Source organism: Drosophila subpulchrella, chromosome 2L (genome assembly GCF_014743375.2).
Source record: "Drosophila subpulchrella strain 33 F10 #4 breed RU33 chromosome 2L, RU_Dsub_v1.1 Primary Assembly, whole genome shotgun sequence".
In the NCBI taxonomy this organism is placed as follows: domain Eukaryota; kingdom Metazoa; phylum Arthropoda; class Insecta; order Diptera; family Drosophilidae; genus Drosophila; species Drosophila subpulchrella.
This window is the reverse complement of record NC_050610.1, coordinates 10,965,922-10,986,085: the sequence shown is the minus strand read 5'-3', so window position 1 is coordinate 10,986,085 and position 20,164 is coordinate 10,965,922. Positions and strand designations below refer to the sequence as shown.

General features: G+C 35.1%; 1 protein-coding gene across 3 annotated transcripts in view; it reads right to left on the bottom strand.

Moving 5' to 3' along the window:
• Positions 1–17,928, bottom strand: part of LOC119547366 (polypeptide N-acetylgalactosaminyltransferase 2) — a 31,594-nt gene extending 13,666 nt beyond the window's left edge. The window contains exons 1-2 of one of the 3 annotated variants that reach the window (XM_037854186.1): positions 17,632–17,928; positions 10,363–10,580 (exon numbers count right to left, since the gene is read on the bottom strand). In XM_037854186.1, the coding sequence (XP_037710114.1) occupies positions 10,363–10,449 (87 nt within the window). In that variant the 5' untranslated portion in view covers positions 10,450–10,580; positions 17,632–17,928. Of the gene's footprint in view, positions 1–10,362; positions 10,581–11,683; positions 11,899–17,631 lie in introns of those variants that run through there. The other 2 variants (XM_037854187.1, XM_037854185.1) reach the window with 2 other exon arrangements.
• Between the last annotated feature and the right edge of the window lie 2,236 nt (positions 17,929–20,164).

The following is a 20,164-nucleotide window of genomic DNA, read 5'->3' as shown; positions in this document are numbered from 1 at the left end:
GCCCCGGCTTTGATCTTCCTTTCTATTTCTGCTAAGGTCAGGCCGTAAATCAGTCAGAAAAACGAGCTTACATCGTAATTTTTATTGGGACTACTCGAAATGTATGGAGTATGGTTCCCAATTATGGGGAGATTGCATTGCAGATGATTCATTTTTACCATCACCTTTTTGTATAAACTATATATTGTTACGTGTGGTATTATTGCCAAAGAACAAAATACGATTTTCCCTAGGCTTATAAAAATTTGAATAGAAGAATTTTTATCACCACCACTATTTTTTCCTATAAAGGTGAAGCAATTAATTTTTTGTTTTTATACCTTTTTTTAATTATAATATGGTTTCGAGTTATAAAGATTTTTTTGTTGTATCCTAAAAACTTATGTTTTATGACATGATATAACCCTTTTGTAAAACTAGCTGACATCAACATGATATTAGTTTTAAGATGAAGCAATTATTATTTTAAAACTCTTTGTGGTTTTTGAACATTTTTAGTATAACTTTTTATGTTTTTTAATTATAAGTAATGGTTTGTCAAGTAAGATTTAGCTACTTCTGTGCCCCGAGGCCTAAGATCCACATTATAGCTGGGGTTCCACAAACATTTTGCGGAACCGCCCGCCTCTGGAGCACCATTTGCAGTTAGTGGTCCGTGCAGATGAAGCTGCAATAAATTGCAAGTTGCAGCCCGGCGGCAGCTGTTGCATGTTTGAGGTTTTGGGCCTGTTTGTGTGTGTTTGCGGATGTTTTGCGTCCAAATTGCCACTGTGAGTGACTTTGCCTAACTGCCTAACATAAAACCCACAAGACAAGGGGCTTCTGTTTCTCGGTTTGCGACAAGAGATCTCTCCATAAAATATATTGAAGTGCTTTGCATAAGTTTGAGGTCTCTAGCAATGGCTTATTACATGTCGCCACGCCTCTGAGTTTAACCTTTGACTTTCCGAAAGAAAGAAGAAAATCAATTAAGGCCAACTTGGAAATTAGCCCGAGAAATTCACGCCTTACGTCCATTAACGCACTTTATAATCAACTGGTGGCCCCAAATGTGGGTCATCCATTAAAGCGGACTTGAACCGAAGTCATATAGACGACCATTACAAATTGTGGATACTGCTCTTTTTCCTTTGCTTTTTCTATTATGTCAGCTTCTATCTGTCTCTGTTTGATTGTTTTCCATTTGGTCTGGCTGTGAATGGGTGACTCTTGCAGGGGCATGCTGCCTTTTCAATGATTAAGCACAAATAGGAGTCCAGCAGCTGGTAACGCCCTCAAAAAAAGGAGGATATACAAGATATATAGATAGGCACAGTGAGTAATAAGAACTATAAATTTTCTGTAACTTAAATTTATATCAGATAAGCTTAAAAATATATTTATCTAAATGTATACAAATTTTGTAAACATTTAAAAAATAAATACAGATCTCAAACCACTAAACCTACAGCTTCTCAAATTTTACCAAGTACTCTGATTGTTTTTCTAACTAGTGCTATGAATGGATTTTTAGCTCAATTAAAAATATTTTAATATTAAGCTGGCACAGAAATAACTACATTTTATTTATTACTTATAAAGGTGTCTAAAAGTATGCAACGCAATGCAAGAACTTGTTATTATTATAATTTAAGGTAGAAATTTTTTAAGTCAGTACTATAATTTTATTATAGTATTATAATTCTAACATTTGTAGAATCCTATTAACCACTCTTAGTACAGTGTGCAATTGGTGAGGCCGGCACATGTCATCAGTCAGGCTAGAGTGAGCTCATGGTCTGGGATATACAATCGCATGCAAAGAGATACATTCGAGACAGTTCAACAATCAGTTGATGGATGCACTGTTTGCAGAGGGTCGCCGGGGGACAAATTGCCAGAAGCTGGCGACAATCGGAGCAAAAACACACATGGATATAGATAGAAAATAGAGACGACAACTGTGGAGTCATATTAACGAAGAGAATTTTATCTAGCTTCTGGTTATATTGCCATTTTTTTCATTTTAAATAGAAACTATACGCTTCGGGCGAAACTAATTCGAAATGTAGATGACCTCAAAACCATCGGTCGTGGTCACTGCGGTCTTTATTTATTTGCACTCGAAATTGCTGCTCATTCATTTCAGTTGGCAACGTTTTAATTAGTTTATTAGCAACATCGATGCGGCTAAATATTTAACCGCATTTCAATAAATGCGCCAATAACGATAATCAAGCGGATTAAACATTTAAGCTGCCGCATTGCTGGTGATTGTCTATTGTGAAAGAGATTTATTTGCCAATATGTGTGCAGTAATTTATTATTTTTCAAACAGGGGTCGGTAAAGTCATTTATGGTTTTTATTTTTAAAAGCTTGTTTAAGAGAAAACATGCCAACATATAATTAAATGATTAAGTAAATTAAAGTATTTGAATCAAAATCTAATTTAATTTATTGGGTATTCAAAGATAAATACTTACACGGCGACAAGATCAACCCGAAAGCAAGAGCAATCACTGCCAAGCGTTCGACATTTGCCCTTTCCTCCCCAAATTCAAACAAAACCGCACAAAAGTCAAACAATAAAAAATCAACATCTACAACTTTAGGCCATATAAAAAGGAGAAGCAAACCAGAAAAAAACGCGGAGGTGAATGCCACTACTTAAGTGGCTGAAAATGTCCGAAAATCGCGAGGAAAAAAATTTAAAAGGGGCCTGGAAAGAAAACCCCATCAGGCAGTTTTGGTATTCAGCTGGCTGCGAGGAGATAAAATAAGAAACCAACGGAATACGAACCGTTTTGCCCGACAATTGGAGACAGTATTACATGCATTTGAATTGTCTACGGTTGGACTTTCTCGACTTGTTCAATTGTCTGCATTTGCCGTTGGAACCGGTACTTTCACTTGTCCGGGCTCGAAAACCGCATTTAAATGATCATCTTTAAATTGACATTTAAATGTATTTTGATCATGAGTCACGAAAGAAGGGGTCTCATTGGGATTAAAATGTCAAAGTGGTTTTTGAGCTGCCTTTTAAATGAGCAGCGAGAAAGCCGATAATTGATTGTGTAGGAAATTTAAAACTTAGGGAACTATAAATTCGAAAAGGGCGTTTTTAGTAATATTAATTAATGTTTAAATAGTATGGAAATTATAATTGAATTTGGAAATTGTGGTATACACACTGAATAAGATAATAAAAAACTGAACAACATTGTAAAAACATATATAAGCATTTTAAATATTATATTAAATATTATTATTAACATAAAGTACTTTATTTATTAGATACTTGAAAAATTTTGTCATATTAACCGAAATTTTCGGTAATTTTAATTGGATTTTATGAAGGTCACATCATACTTCATAACACTAAAATGGGTCGGTTTTTGACCCACATTAAGGCACCATCCATCGCACCCACCATTCCCACGCCCCTTTCTCAACTTTTCGTTGTTTCCTAAGTTTGGCATCTGCCAATTATTAAATAATAATTATTTAATACCCGTGTAAAAAACCCATGGTTGTGTTGATGCTTTTGGCCATGTTTGTTTGTGTAATCGCCGGCAAGTAGCACTTAGCCAAAGTGTTGCCTTTGTTTTCCTTTTCGGTGGCCTGTGGGCGCCACTGGACTCCCTCATCATGTGAGTTGTTAACTGGTTGTTACTTGGCTTGTTTGGTTGCTGCAGGTCTTCTCCTCATAATGAACTTGAACTTTATGACGCAAAACACGTTAAGTTGACGTACCAAAGTGACGAGTGTTGGGCAAACACTGTCTCAGTCTCCCCTCGCATTTTATGCTTATTTTTGTAACATTATTTTCGAAACGAGCCTCGGTTAAGTGATGTTAGGTCATTGGAGATACTATACTTGGGGTTTGCGTGTCAGTTGGCCAAGCCAAGTGGGTAAGGGTTAAACATTTGGGCTTTAAACATTTAGTTTAGTGGATTGGGATCAAGACCTTGCGGTATGAGACCTAAAATCGCAGTATGTACTATCGATTCCCTTTCTTCTTTAACATATAAACATTTCTATGGATAGTTCAGTGCCATTATCCGAACTTCCACAAAAGAAATCACTTCCCTGGCCGCATTTATCATTGTTGTGCCATTTCGGGGTTTCTGCTGCTGGCCGCAATAGGAAGCAGTCCAAACAAGTTGTAAAATAACAATAAAAATCAGCCAATCGAAATTGAAAGTGGTCCAAAGGCAACTACCAAAAATATTTGCGATAGCGATGGCTGCGTGACTGGTTTTGCAGATAAAGAAAGAAATCTTTTGATCCACAATGATACTATAGAAAATGGTAAAATTTTAAAAGGTACATTTTAAAGGAATTTCTTAATTAGCCAAAAAAAATACTAACGTAAATTTTATATTTTATAATACATTTTAAGAAAACCAAACAAAAATAAACTTTCCTTTATAAAAATAAATTTTGGTATTAATTTCTGTTTAAGCTTTTCTTTCTAATGTCTGAAAGATTGAGCGATATATAAAAAATAGTATATAAATATTTATTATTTTCTTTTTGTTAGTTATAACAGAGATTTTATGATATGACTATAGTGACTATATATAAATATTACTATTATAATAGCTTTAAGATATTAGTGTAGAGACTCTCAATAAATAATGCCCTCTTAAAAGTCTAAATATCGAACTAAGAGTAACAAATAAAATTTAAAGCCGAAGTAATTGTTTTAAATCTTAACAAGATCCGGCTTATATGCTCCAGTTGTCAAAATCAACGGGGCTTACACAAAATATGTCTACCGAAATTACATGAAATTTAATACATTTTTTTTTGCTGTGTAAATCGACACCATCGAATCAGCGAATGAGGTGGATGGGGCCAAAAGCGAAACCAGACGACCTTGTCTCGATGCGTTGGCCTGCGGTTAAGTTGCGTAATGGACGAGAGCAAGAAAAAAGCTGGTGAAGCGGCCACAGCGGCCAAGGAATCTGCGGTCCTGGCTGCTCAGGCGGTCAAGGAAAAGGCGGCAACAACTGCAGATGCGGCCAAGGAAAAGGCTTCCGCGGCGGCAACAACGGTCAAAGACAAGTCAACAGCAGCAGCAACTGCTGTAAAGGAAAAAACAAGCGCAGCAGCCACCGCTGTAAAGGAAAAAGCAGAAACAACAGCAACTGCTGCGAAGGAAAAAGCAGAAACAGCTGCAACTGCTGCAAAGGAAAAAGCCGGAGCAGCAGCAACGGCAGCCAAGGAAAAGACAACAGCAGCAGCAATTGCTGTCAAAGAGTCCGTATCGAATGCAGCAATTGCAATCAAGGAAAAGGCCTCCAATGCTGCCATCGCCGTGAAGCAAAAGGCCATCGAAGCTGCTGAATTTACCAGGGAAAAAGCAACAACCGCTGCAGCAGCCACCAAAGGAGCTGCAACATCAGCAGCATCGGCAACCAGGGAAAAATCCGCAGCAGCAGCAAATGCTGTTAAGGCCAAGGCATCGGCAACAGCAATTGCTGTGACAGCAGCAGCAGTTGCAGGTAGGGATGCAGCAGCAACAGCCAAGGATAAAGTTGCAACAGCAGCAGCGACAGCCAAATCAAAAGTCACGAAACCAACCAGGGAAGAACCCTAGCTGCAATATCACCCACAGCAATATGTGTTGCACATAGAACATGAGCATCCATCAGCAATATATGTTGCAAAAAGCGTTACACAAGAGCTGCAACATAATAAAATACATTTTGCATGAATGGCTGGACAACAGCGGTGACAGCAGCAACATCAGCATCCCCCGCAGCAACACAAAGCCGGCAGCAACACAAAAAGCAGCGGCAGATGGTCCGATGAAAAAAACAAGGGACCAGAGGCAAATTGAGGAACAGATAACCGGTTGAGCCCATTCAAAAATGTATACCCATAGCCGGTCGAACGAGAAGATTGTCATTTACGCCGACTGTGACCTCTAGTCTGGGCCCAACCCCTTTCCCCCAGCAACTCTCCTCATTCCCTCGGCCACAAATTAGTCAAACAAAATCAAAAGTCAAGCCTGTCTGCAGATAAACATCGTTAATTATTCATAGTAAATCAAAGCGTTCACCAAATGCCAAAGAGGCAACTAAACTTTGTAAATAAAACTGGGCGATTTGAGATGTTCTTCTTGTTTCTTGGGTAGGCCTGTTGTCATTGACAGCTGAAACTTAAAAAGTGTGTGTAAGACAAGTTTTTCGATAAAATGCTAATCTATCCGTTGGCCAAGACAACTGACATTTAAAGTGGTTGGTAAAAATAATTGGTATAGGCTTTTGATTGATATGGGGCTCAAAAAAAACTATTTTATATCAATCCATTATATAAAAAAGCATAAAATTGATTTTAAATGTAAATTGGTAAGGCACACCACTTCCAAATGTATAAGTTTTTGTTCTTTTCGAATAAGTGGAACAGTCAGTTCCCAGAAAACTCCAATTAAACTATTCTAAAGAAGTAAGCATTTTCAAATTAAATTTCTTTTATCGCTCTGCTTTCGTCATCTGTTTCACACAAGTTATTATCCACCATAAAAACCAGTTTGATTTCTAAGCTCGATCATCGCCGTCTATTGAACTTAATTGAAATTAATTTCGAACGTTTTCAAGAGTAAATTACTTTTTTGCTGGATCTTTGGCATTCTTTTCGAATGAGTTTTTTATACGATGTGGATTGTCAACCAGAGCGTAACTTGCTCTGTCACGCAGTTTTTAAGTTTGCTTTTTTATCCACTGATTTAAGTTGTATATATATAGAGTGCTATTTTTTATGGTCCACTCTGTGCTGTGCAGAGCTATAAATCGAATTCATGAGGCGTTAAGGTCTTTGAAAGTATTTTAGTTTGAACTTGAAATATTTATAACACATTTCGGTTCTTTTTCCCTCTTTTTTCCACCAAGGCCATCAAAGTTAAATGGCAGTCGCTATAATAGATTTTTGGAGTGCTGCATGTGAGAAAATCGAAATGGAAACTTGTGAAAAAAGTTTCTGGCTGTATTTGCATTTATGATGGCTTCATTTGCATATGGAACATCTTCGAGTGTCAAGAAAATGGAAAATATTGCATACAGCATTGGAAATAAATTCCAACTTTATATGCCTTTATACAGACGAGAGATAAAGTATTGCAATTTCGAGTACAGTTTCTCACAACATTCCAAGGGAATTCTCTTTTTTTTAGTGTTCTTTATTTAAATCACCTCAAAAACACGAGTAAACCCATCTGTGACCTCCGACGAAAGTGGAAAACTTTGGCAACAAAAGAGAAAGTTTAATTTTTAAGTCTATTTCGAGAAGCTGCGGGAATTCCAAATGAAATGGTTAACCAAAGTAATTAACGCACAAAAAGAAAGAAGACCAACAAAAAGAGGCGAAAACTAATCAATCGGTTATGTAACCAACGCCCCGCTGTTAACAATTAAAGTAAATTAAATGTGTGATTGACTTGTGTGCAAGTAGTTTTTTGTGATTTATTTTCCTTTCAAAATCATTTGATGCTCTCGATTTGAGTCGGGCGTGAGATGGCAGAAAACTTGGATAAGTTTTTATGAATGAAATGTCATCGAATGGCAAAACTGGAGAAGAAAGATGTAAGCCATCGATCGGTTGGCTCTCAAAATGGATGGTAATGGCAAACTGGATAAGAGGTTTAAATGGTTTCGAACATATATAATTAATTTTATTAGCAATATCATATAAATTAAATGAAAATTTTGTTGAAAATTAAATTAGATTCCATTAATTTTTATAACCATTTTTGGATCAGTAAAATTTGAATCGTCATATTTCCTAAATTAGCACACTTAATTGTCTAAGATTCTTAACTTTAATCCGCAAAAAGCAACTACAATCTTTTTAAAAAAACCCAAGTACTTGAAGATTTCTTGTTATTATCATCTATCTATGATAATGTTTAATTTTAAACACGCATCATCAATCAAGCATTATCTTATCTAAAAACTGTTGAGTAAAAAGTTTGTCGCATTAATTTAGCTTGTTCAAAAATAACTTAATATATAAATGGGGTTCGGTCAGCTTATCAAAAGAGGGAAATACTACTGAAAAAATGTTTAATCAAAAATCCAATGACCAAGTATGAAGTGAGTGGACTGTGGCTGCATTTCCTGCATTTCATACGCAGAGCAAAAAGGAAAATAAATCAAGTTTACATGAAAAATTATTTCGTTGTGGTGGCAAAAAGAAGATGATTGCTATGGGGGCTCCAAGGGGGAAATGCGAGGACCACAAGTGGCTGGAACTCCGCTTTTGACCATGATGGTGATGATGATTACGATGACTATGATGATGACGTCGAAGCGTGAGCCTGCGAAATTGTATGTGCGAATTTGCACCATAATCGGCTTCATTTGTGCAGATTTACGTTTCAATGTTTAAGCACTCTGCTTTTCCGCTGCCTTTGCCATAATTATATTTTCTTTATCAATTTAAAAATCATTCCAAGAGATCAAGAGTTTAATTAAGAGAGTTTTATGGAACTGGTTTTTCTCACTTACTTAATTTTTCTCTGATTATAGTATATAGCCTATAGTTTCTATTGTATTCCTATTTATTTTATTTTAGCTGCTTAGTTTCAAAAAGATTTGCTTATAAGTAATCCCTAAACAAGTGTATCTTCAAAAGTCGACCCGCCAACACAAATAACCCGATGTGCCATCAGTCTTAAAAACCTTTTAAAATAATTTTATACTTGTTTGTGTCATTTTCAATATTTGCCTGTTTTAAAAAAGTGCTTGTGCCCAGTAGCTACGCTTTTTGATGCCATAAAAAGTTTTTGCAGATAGCAGAAATGCTATGAATGGCAGAACATCGCTCAAAGTGGTCAATAAATTAAAAGGATTTTTTGTTTAACACATTTAAAACATTAAAAAAAAGGTGCTGCATACACTGCTTTTTTACCACCCACCACTCACTTTGTTTTATTTATTTTATTGAGTATGTAACTTTCCTCCTCTCGAAATTCGATATTCGAAATTGCTGAAATAAATTGACATTTCTCTTCATGTGAGGGTGAATTTCTTTCGTGTCGTGCTGAATAATATTTATTTTTTCAGGAGAAAACACAAACGAAATTTGTCGTTGCTCTTGGACAAATAAGTAAACACAAAAAACCAGATTCAATTGAAGAACACGTGTGTTGAAGACATATTCAATTTACAACCACAAAATAGAGTAAGTATAAATTCAAGGTATAAAGTAAAAAAATGGAGAAGAAAATTTCATAGAAAGTAAAATTGTTTTTTTTTATTGAAACAGCCTTACATGTATTAAAGTTGTTGATCCATGACCCAAATGATATGGTCCACATTATGCAAAGGGGTTTTGCTCATAAAGATAATTTTAATTGGTGTAGTTTATGAGCCACAAAAATGGTCTTTTGTTTTCTGCACTAAAAAACACAACTTCTGATAAGAAGACCCTCGCAAATGTATCTTTGTGCAACCGAAAACAGCGACAATCTCCCTAATAAATAACCCCAAAATGCTAGCAATAAGTATGTGAGTTCGTTATATGACTGGCAGCTGACAGGCCAAAAAAAAACTTAATTAAAACTTGTAAAGTAAGCGACAAAAATACAGGTGGGCTAATTACGAGGTGGGTGAGAGGGTGTGAAAGAGGAAAAGAGAAAACAATGGGTTATCAAGTTGGTGGCAGGCTATATACGGTAGCAATCCAATAATTACTATGCAGGGCGGCATACGCAACGGACCTCTGCGATGCCATCATCATCGGGCTGTACGTTGAAAAAGATAAAAGATAATGATGATTCAGACGGAAGAGGAAGAGGAAGGGGCACTACTGAAGGGTGGATCCGCTTTAAAGTTGGACTGGTCTTTTTTGGCGGTACTGCCCGAATCGAAAAGTAAGCTCAAAAAGTGCTAACCACTCACTTCTATGCTTCAAAGGCAAAAAAATAAAAGAACACGTGACGCATAATGAAAGTGAAAGAGTAGAGAAGATTGGTGTAGATGAGATTGAATGGGATTAAGAGATGGCTAATATAAAGGTAAAATTTAAGATACCTAATTGAAAAATATAGAACACGTATTTTATCTTGAGCTTTTTAATCTTTTCTATGATGTAAAGACTAAAAAAAGAACAGTGGACGCAAAATTAAAGTGAAATAAATGAGATGCATGTGGTAGATAAGAAAAAAGAGATAAAGTAGAACATAAATAAAAAGGTAATATAAAAGATACTTAATTGAATACTACGGAAAAATGTTCATTGAAAAAGATATTTATTACGATAAAAAAAATTCAGAAAAGTATATTTAATCTTAGATTTTTAAATTAGGCGTTCCGTTTCCTTCCAGTTGAGTTGATTTCACCAGTTTTTGTCAATAGTTTACTTTAGAAACTTACCTTCTCCGTACTGGATTGGAAGTAGTAGACCATCACGAACATCCAAATGATGCTCACGAATACGATCAATTTGATGTTGCGACGCATTTTGGACAGCTTCTGTTTATGTATATATATTTAACTCCTAATTGGGTGGAGGACGTATCACGTTCACTTCGATATTTATTTATTTACTTTTTGGTGTGGTTGTTTTGGCAATTGAATAATGCGGTTTTTCACTGGAGGCAGAACAAAAGCATTGAGATGTGTGTAAACAATATATATAAATTAAATTTTCGTATCTGTTTCAATTGTGTTTTCATTCTTTTTTCTCCTTTTCACTATTTTTAATCAATTTCATCTTCACTCGATTCATTTGGTTTAATTGTGTTTGCGTTTTAATTGTTCAACTCTGTTCAGTATATTTCAATTCGATTTAATTAGGCCTGTTCATGAATGCAAACCGATTATCTGGAGCTTTAAATGGTTTTGACATTTAATTCTCTCCTTTTCACAAATAAATGGCCCACGGGGATTTTCTCGCAAATGTAGAGTGTTTTATTTAAAGTTATTAAGAGAGTTTTTGTGCTCACCGGATGTGGTTTTTATAAAAGTGGCGATAGTTTTTTCAAGTGATAATGAATTTCATCAATCCATAACCTTGTCAACTATGTAAAAGAATTTTTTTTAATTGAAAAAGAAAACTTAAATCTCGTATCTTTCTTAACTTTACATTAATGCCAAACTATAATTTCTAATAGATTGTCAAAAAATAATTTCCATTCTCTTTTTGAAAGACCTTGAATTATTTAGTTTACAAACAAAAGTTTGTTTGTATAATTTATCTAATCCAAGAGTCTTTATCAAAGGGTGAAAACCTCGGAACCTGATAAGACTTCCACCACGCTGACAGTCTACTGAAATTTATTTTCAAAGTTTAACGATTCTCAGTCTCTTCGAAATTACATCACACACTTTTAATGGATGCTAATTAAACACTCCTAACTCCAAAAACGGTAACGTTTTATTATGGTTCATTTCTGGTCAGCTGGTGGGAAAAGGGAAAGTGAGCCGCAGATGTTGGCCAACTTGATTTAAGCGTTTTTCAATTGGGTCTCAGTCAGGGCATTACGCATACGCAGCGTGTTGCCATCATAGCGATAAGATAAGAATTCACTTCTTTTCCTATACATATTTATTGTAATGTTTGGGACCCAAACTTTGGGCTTGATTTACAACACAAATAGACCACAATTGACCACTGTCTTTTCACAAACATTATCGTTATTGTTTTATCGGTCTGCCATTCGCCATTCACTTGTTCTCATTATATTGCATTTACATTTACCGTTTTGTCGATTTAACGACTGTTGCTAACACGACTTTTGCTGGCTTTGGATTTCAAACGCTGCCCGTGGCAGCCGCGTTTTGCCACCAAAAAAAGCGTCGACTATTGGGGCTCGCTTTTTGGGCCAGGCCAAGACGGAAAATGACGGAAAATGGGAATTCCCGGAGAGGAGACACGCGGCAAACGGCGTCGCATCGACAAATGGCCAAAAGCGCAGTGGTTGGCTATATTTTATTATATGCTGCCCCATTGAGGGAACCCTCGTATAAGAGTTGCGTTCGAGGCGGTTCGAGGCCCCAACGCAACTTGTTCGAACCGCCCCATCTTCTATATCTTCTTCGCCGACTTGATTAAATTACGACTTTTGTTTTTGTTTGGTCAGAAGAGGGCTTTTGCAGCCAAGTTTAAGACAGCTTTTGTCTTGTGGTGCACGGAGAAAATGGTAATCAATCGAAACTTATTTGGATCCAGCAATTTTTTGGTGGACCAGAAAAATATATGATCAGGAATTTAACCTTTATAGGAATTTGAAATGATTTTATTTCTTATATTGAATATATTAATGTAGTGACTGGTATTTGTATTAAAATCAAAACAAATGCAACATTTTATCAAGAATGGATTATCATTTAAAAAGAGTCTAATTTTTTTAAGTGTAATTCTTCTAGTGGAACGTAGGTAAAGTTGATCGAAAGCAAGCAGAATACGCGGTTTGCTTTTAGTTTTATTTTGTGCATTTAAATTAGCACTCTTTGGATATCAAGTGTTTGCTTGTTGTGCATTATATTCATAAATTTATAATGCGCGGACTCAAAACATTTTAGCATATCAAAAACCTTGATTATAATACTTTTGCTATCTGCATAAGGCATTTCTACATAAGAAAAATCCTTAATTGCAGGCAAAAATATTAAATTTAATTTATGCGTAAACATATTTTATTTATGATTGCTTTTACGATAACAAGTGTGACTTTACATACATCACATATCACTTCAATAAAAATAAAGCGTAGTTTTTAATTTGAATTTTAAAACTGAGTTAATTAGTATAAAATTAACACTTTACCACAATTAATAATTTAAATCATTGGCTTTATGCTTTAAATCAATGACTTTATAGTTTCAAAGCTACTATTTCAAATAATTAATATTTCAAAAGTTGTTGGTTGTACAGTTTTTGTTTGTTTTAGCATAAATAAAACATTTTGCAAACTCCAATTTATGGATGTGGGCTCGCTTACTTTTTGCATTATTAAAATTAAGCAAAGTTTATTTTATATGGCTTTTTCGCTTTTAATCCAATTCTCTCGGCTTGGTTTTTTAAATGCATCTAATGAAATATTCATTTAGATTGCAGTAACAAATTGAATTATGCATATTTGCAACTTTTACCGGGCAACAATGGTCAGTTGGCTGGATTGTCTTTTTCTTTTTCCATCTCTCTCACATGCAGCTGCTGCAAAAAAATATGTGCTTTATTTATAAATAGCGTATGTGGGGCAGTCCAAAAAGGGATGTAGGATAGTAGAGGAAGGATGGACAAGTGGGTTATTCTTCCAGATCCTCCGCCCCACTCCGCCCCATTTAAATTGGCTTAAAAACCCAACGAACAGGCAACAAAGTCATGAATATGCACACATCCATCGGGCGGTGGGTAGGGAACTGAAGAATTCTCGAATAATTACACAAATACAAGTGCACAGTATCTACGTTTGGCTGTGTGCGTGCGGGTTTTCCATTAGGCGTAATTAGAGCATTTAGCATCGAGGAAAAAGTTAAGAAAACCCAACTAACAGCAGAAACTGACAGATTGGGTTGCATATGTATGTGGGACTCGGATACCGTTAGCCGGAGTTGCATGCCACATATAGGAACAGACGTACATATATTTGCACAAACGCATCATTGCTCTTCTACCACTCAGACAATTAACTTAAAGTTGGCAAAAGCTGCAGACGGCAGCTGTGCTGGCTTTATTCTCATTAGGATCTAGATCATTATTAATGGATCCTAAGGTTGAACAAACAATTCTTGAACTTAAAATTCTTCAAAAACTAAAATATTATAACATTTATGGCAAATTGTAATAAATTTGTAGATATTGAAGTCTTTTTCTTTTTAAAAACTTTTTCAATATCTACTGTCCCATACTAAACTGTCAATATTTCTTATATTCCACTTAACTACAAAATATTTTAAGCTGCCTGCCTACAATCCTTATTGGAACCAATTCTAACTGCTCAAAATATATAAAGATTGCCATAATATTTATGAGTTCGGATCTTTAAATATGGAATCTTAAATGATAAAAATGTTAAACTAAGATATATAGTCTTAGCACCATATTTGTAACTTTAAAAAAAGAAAATCTATTTTGTGAAATGTATCTTTCGAATGTTTTAGGAACCAGTTCCAAGTGGCTGCACCCAACACTTTCTGATTTTCGCAGCCACATCCATGTCTCGAATCGACTTTCAGTTCAAGTACGATAATTAAAAGTTGGCTAAATGTTGCATGAGTTGCAGCTTCCTTGAGATGGTGCTGCTGCGCCTCCCCTTGCCGCCATTTTAGCTACTGACTCGAGTCCTTTTGCTCCCGATGCCACCCTCTTCTTCCTCTTCTCGGTTTTTATGGCTGCCTGGCCACATCCACATCCATTTGATTGCACACCATTTGCCACTGAAGTGTGGGTGGGTGTGTGTACACGTTCGTGGGTGCCTCACCTCAGTGTTGAAGGCAGCTGAATCTCAACTGCATTGCACATTTAACTGTCATCTTGTTTCCCCCAGTCGATATGTGAGTAAACACTTAGAGAAACAAGGGCGTAGAAGATTTTAAAAAATAGTTCTACGTGGTTTATTAACTCTTACGCAGAGAGAAACATCCAAGTACAATGTTCTTGATTTGCGAACATTTGTTCTTAAATACCGTGTAAGTACATTTTGGTATCAATTATCTCAACCTTAGAACGAAATGGTGAGAAGAGAAAAGTTAAATGAAGTTAACAACTTTTCAATAAGTATACACTACTGACTGGACTAATAATTTAGTTGTTGAGATATACAATTTAAGTACCGCCAATTCAACTTGATTTAAGCACAATGAAAACATTTTCAACATTTCAAAAATGTTGTTATATTTTCAAGAACATTCTGAACTCAGATTTGAACGTTAGAATTCTCTCTGTGTAGGCTTGTCAACACACATTTGTTTAATTTCCAAGTCATGCAAATTCTTATTTTTAAATCCATTAAATGTTCTTGAACTCTGCAGGCGGGTATAGAACCTTTATTCAAGATATATTTTGTCAAACATTTTTCTAGAAGCCCAGACTTCGCGGCTGGAAAATAGTTCTGAGAAAATTATTTTCTAAGCATACAAAATATTTTAAGCCTCAATTTTCAAACCCTTTTCTCAAAGCTCTAGAGTTTTTTGTGACCGAAATTAAATTCAAAACGCCAAAATAAACAAAATTTTTTCTTAAATTTGGGTTTTCGAATAAAAGTAAACTAGCATTTTAAGTTTCTGAATTAGATATTGAAATATTAATGGAAAAGAATCCAATGTTAATGTGCTTTTTCGGATCATTGAAGCACTTCTGTGCTAATATTTTTGTTTTCAGTGCATCTCTTTTTATTCCCCTTTCTTTCACACCCTCTGCCTTATAGAAATCAAAGTGTAAATGTATTTTGTCAAATGCTGGCGCAAAAGTTTCCTGTTCTCGCTGTCAGTTTCCTCGCCTTTATGCCACCCGGCGGAAATGTTGAAAATATTGTAAGGAGGCGTGATGCTGCCGCAAATTAATGCATAATTGCATTAGTCACTTCATTTGTGAAGAGTGCTGCAGGAAGTCTTGCTTGCAACCGCCGAAATTCGTTGCAATTTATATCAAGTGGATGGGATGGTAATTGTCAAATGGGGGAAGATAAAGTGGGGTGGTGAAAACAGGTGGATATCTGAAGATTCCGAGTGCGTGTGCTTTATGTCCTGATGAAAGACGTTGCGAAAGGATCTGATAAACGGAATTAAGCAATATGTTTTTGTGTGGGCGTGCAAGGACGAGATTTATTGCCGTTTGAAGAGGACTTAAGTATGTGGTAGGTAAGATAAAAGAGTTCCCTGATGAAATTAGGCTGAGTAATGCAAGTGGTCCGTACTTGAGCCTAGAATTTAAGTCATAATGAATTTTAAGGTATTAATGTAAGCCGATTAGTTTGTATGTTTGTTATGGAAAGACTGATGGCTTAATAGTTATTAAATCACACATATTTGTATTGTATTTCCAAGACAGAAGTTGATTATTATTTATGATAATCAAATGATACTTAATTATATCTAGATGTTGCTTAATGTTTATTGCTTAACACATCTATGTGAATCTAACTTTTGATTTATTTGACAGGTGCTTCTAGACATGATGTATTTTACCATATTGACATAAAGGTTGAAAATTGTATCTTTATGCACATAGAGCTTATAATAATGTATCTTTGTATCTAAATATTTGCGTCTTTTAACTACTGCATTAACTTGAAATAATTTCCTCTTAATCCTAGGGCTTTAACATGTTTTAAATTAAAAGCAAAATTCTAAACTATTTTTATACACACAGAACTTATATTGATATATCTTTGTATCTAAATATGCATATCTTTTAACTACTGTATAAACTTGAAATGATTTCCTTTGTCATACGAATATAGCTAATAATGAGGGTTTTTAGGTACTAGGAGTATTCCAATATTTTTCTTAGGGGCTAAGCTCTCTTTCTTTTTGGGTTTGTTGCACTTGCGAAGCCGGCCTTGGTGCTCTCTCCCTCGGATTCTCTCACTGTAACACCCTTTCTCTCACATTCTCTCTGAAATTCTATAATTTTGAGGTAAGGGTGGCGCTCTCCCGCGATTAACGGTGGCCAAAACTTTGGATGGGTAACCCCGGCTCTCTCTCTCTCTCGCTCTTTTCCCATGGGGCTTCATAACAAACTGTCCATCAGCTGCTTCATCCGAAATACTTGTAAATACATACAGTGGTCGGCATAAGTATTTTGACAAAATAAAAGTTAAGTATACTCATAACTTGAATTTACTTCTTGTAAACTATAGGCATCAATGGAAAGGTAATTTCAATGCCGTTTGAATGATACAATACATTTCTTTACCCATTCAGTACTTATTGAAAAGGACGAATTTGTGTAAATCAACTTTGAAATTTAAAAAAAAAACTTTTTTCCTCGTCTTGAAAACTTAAATTTTTTGATGCAAAAAGTTTCTTCAAACAAAAACAATAGTAACTGCAAAAAGAATTTTTCAAAAATCATTTTTCTTATATTTTTTATGAATTTTTGAAAATGCTTAAAAACAGGCATTTGAGCCATATTTTTGTCTTTTTCATACAAATTTTTTCCGACATTGTCACTTTCAAAAAATCATAAAAAATATAAGCAAAATGATATTTGAAAAATTCTTTTTGCAGTTACTATTATTTTTGTTTGAAGAAACTTTTTGCATCAAAAAATTTAAGTTTTCAAGACGAGGAAAAAAGTTTTTTTTTTAAATTTCAAAGTTGATTTACACAAATTCGTCCTTTTCAATAAGTACTGAATGGGTAAAGAAATGTATTGTATCATTCAAACGGCATTGAAATGACCTTTCCATTGATGCCTATAGTTTACAAGAAGTAAATTCAAGTTATGAGTATACTTAACTTTTATTTTGTCAAAATACTTATGCCGACCACTGTATATCAACATACTACATATCTATGTGGCACCCCTGTTGTTTTTGCTTTCGGCACGCGCCCCTTTCGACTTTGTTTGTCTGCCTTCGATTTTTAACAAACAAACTTCCCAAGTGCAAAATGCAGAATGCTAAATGCAAACTCAAACGCAAACACAAACAAATGCAAATGCCTTAACATTGATTAGTTGCACATTTTGCTTACACTAAAAATACGATGTGAACACGTTATTTTATCACTTCTTTTATGAGTAATGGATGTATGATTTTTGACTATTGCTTGCGTTTTCACATATTTGTTGTTGGTTTTAAATGCACTTTGGTGTTTTTGGTTTTGGTGTTTTGCTAGATTAGTTTGTACAAGGCGTGTGTACAAAAATATATATGATTAACTATGTGTAATTTGTTAACATCGAGTTATTTAATTAATTAATTTATCATTTGGTTAGTTGCTACAACGCGGCGACTTTCGTTTCCCGTTTCGTTCGACAGACTGAACTTTTTTAGCCAGTTGTCTGTTTTGTGTCTGTTTCGGGTTGTTTTCCTCCCCTCATTCTCTGTTTTTTTGTTGTCTTTCCTTTTTTGGATGAAGTAACTTTTCTTCTTCTTTTTGTCGCGCATTTCCGTATTTTGTTACCCTTTGGCTTCCTTCTCTTTGGTTCTTCCTCTCTTTTAGGGGGTGGTTTTACTCTGGGAGAGAACTCTCTCTTCTCTGCTCTCATCCCCTTTGCGCATGCGCAAACCTCCATTTGCGTATTTCAAATGCAAATACCGTTACAAGTGGGTTTTCGACCTTTGACAAGTGGAACAAGTTGTCAAGCCTTATAATATGTTTCTAAATTCTCTATGTATTACTTGAATTTTGAAGAATACGAAGTAGAACAAGAATATAATCCTAATAAAATCCTCTTCAAACAAATATAATAAATATTGGCTTAAAAGTAATTATATTAAACTAGAAATAATATATTAAAATAGGATAATGGCTCCAAGTCCCTAAATAATATTTAAAAAATTGTTTTTTTTGGGGGAACCAATTGCATTTAATAAATTAATCAAAATAATCCTTAAAGAACATTTTTTGTTATCGTCGTTCCACACAGTTTTTAAAATAATAATAACTTGCTATAATATTGTATGTATTTTACTAATTTATGGTTAACCTTTAATTCAGTTTAAGTAAAATCTAAAAGGAACAAGAATTCCTTACTCACACATTCTGATTTAGAATCTGTGTCTCACTTTCACTCCCAGGGGATCTTTCGATTTGCCAGATTATAAAAATTCAAACTCACTCGTCGGATGACTGCCAATAAGGCTGGCGACATAAATTCATATTAGCATGCAGATATTTACACAAAAACACACAGAATGGAATACACAGAAATAACCGAACACAAATATATATCTCAAACACATATTGTCTATTGAAATTAATCGCTTAACCCTTTTGCATATGTCACGTTCCATTCCCCCTGCTGAAAATTCAAAAATCCCCAAAAGACAAAAGACAAAGGCAGCTTTTGGGTGGTAAAGTCTGTGTACCCAGCGAGGAAACTGAACCGAACTGACATTAAGCTCAAGGACGAGATCTTCCACCCACTGCTGTGCCATTTGTATGGATTATACATGGGTAAATCATTAATATTTTTGTTTTTCTTGGCATTTTGACTTTCTGATGCCTCGCAGAAATTTACATAAAATGGGGTTTTTGTCGCCTGAGCTGGAAGTGTGTGTGTGCCATGAAAATTAATAAGGCAGGCTCCTCCCATCCCAAGGATTTTTATTTCCACCTTATCCTTTGTTGTTTAGACAGCCGTCTGGAGGCATTTGATAAGATTTTGGCACCCATTTTCCCGCTGATTATGCTGTATTTTGATGATGAGCTCGAATTTGTTTTGACTTCTTGGGGATGAGTATTATATCCTTCTGAAAAAGGGGTAATCGCTCAAGTGCATCCCAATTGAAGTTGAGCATTTTTTTAAGTTTCCAAAATGTAGAGAAATTAATTTAAAAAGGATTATTTATATATATAGAAAGAAATCAGTAGCAGCAGCAGCAGTATTACAATGTTTTTAATAATTTCTTAATGAGTATAAAAAAGTAATCTTTAATAAAACTATATTTTAAAAACAGGAAACTAAAAATGAATTTATTAGTCAAAAAGTATGCTATAAAATATTTGACCCTTGTTGAAAACATTTGCCTTAGTATTAAAATAACTAAATATTAATTTTAAAATAGTATGTTTTTGAATTATTTGTTATTGAATCTAACCTATTTTGAATGATCTACAATATTTTATATAGGATATTTATTTTTTACTTTCCCTTAAGTAGCAGAAATACAATTTTGTAATGGAAATTCTATTACCAAGCGGAAAGCAGACACCTGAAATATAAATCTTCCCCTGTCCATTCACTTTCCACATTCCGAGTGCCCCCAACTTTCGAACCCATCCCCATGAGTGAACTCGAATTGCCGAATGCATCTGAGGCGCTTCCTCGACCAGGTAAATTGCAATATTATGCTAGACTGCGAGCGGCGACGTAATCGCCCTGAGAAACTAGGAAAACGGGTTAATAATGCCATAAACAAAAAACGCGCAAAAAGAGCACAAGTAAAGACGACACTTTCGTGACTGGCTAGCCAGTCGGAGATGTTTGTTTGTTTGTCGGCTGGTTTGCTGCTGTTTGCTGCGAGCCGAGCGGAAAGTGAAAGGCAACTTGGATGGCTTA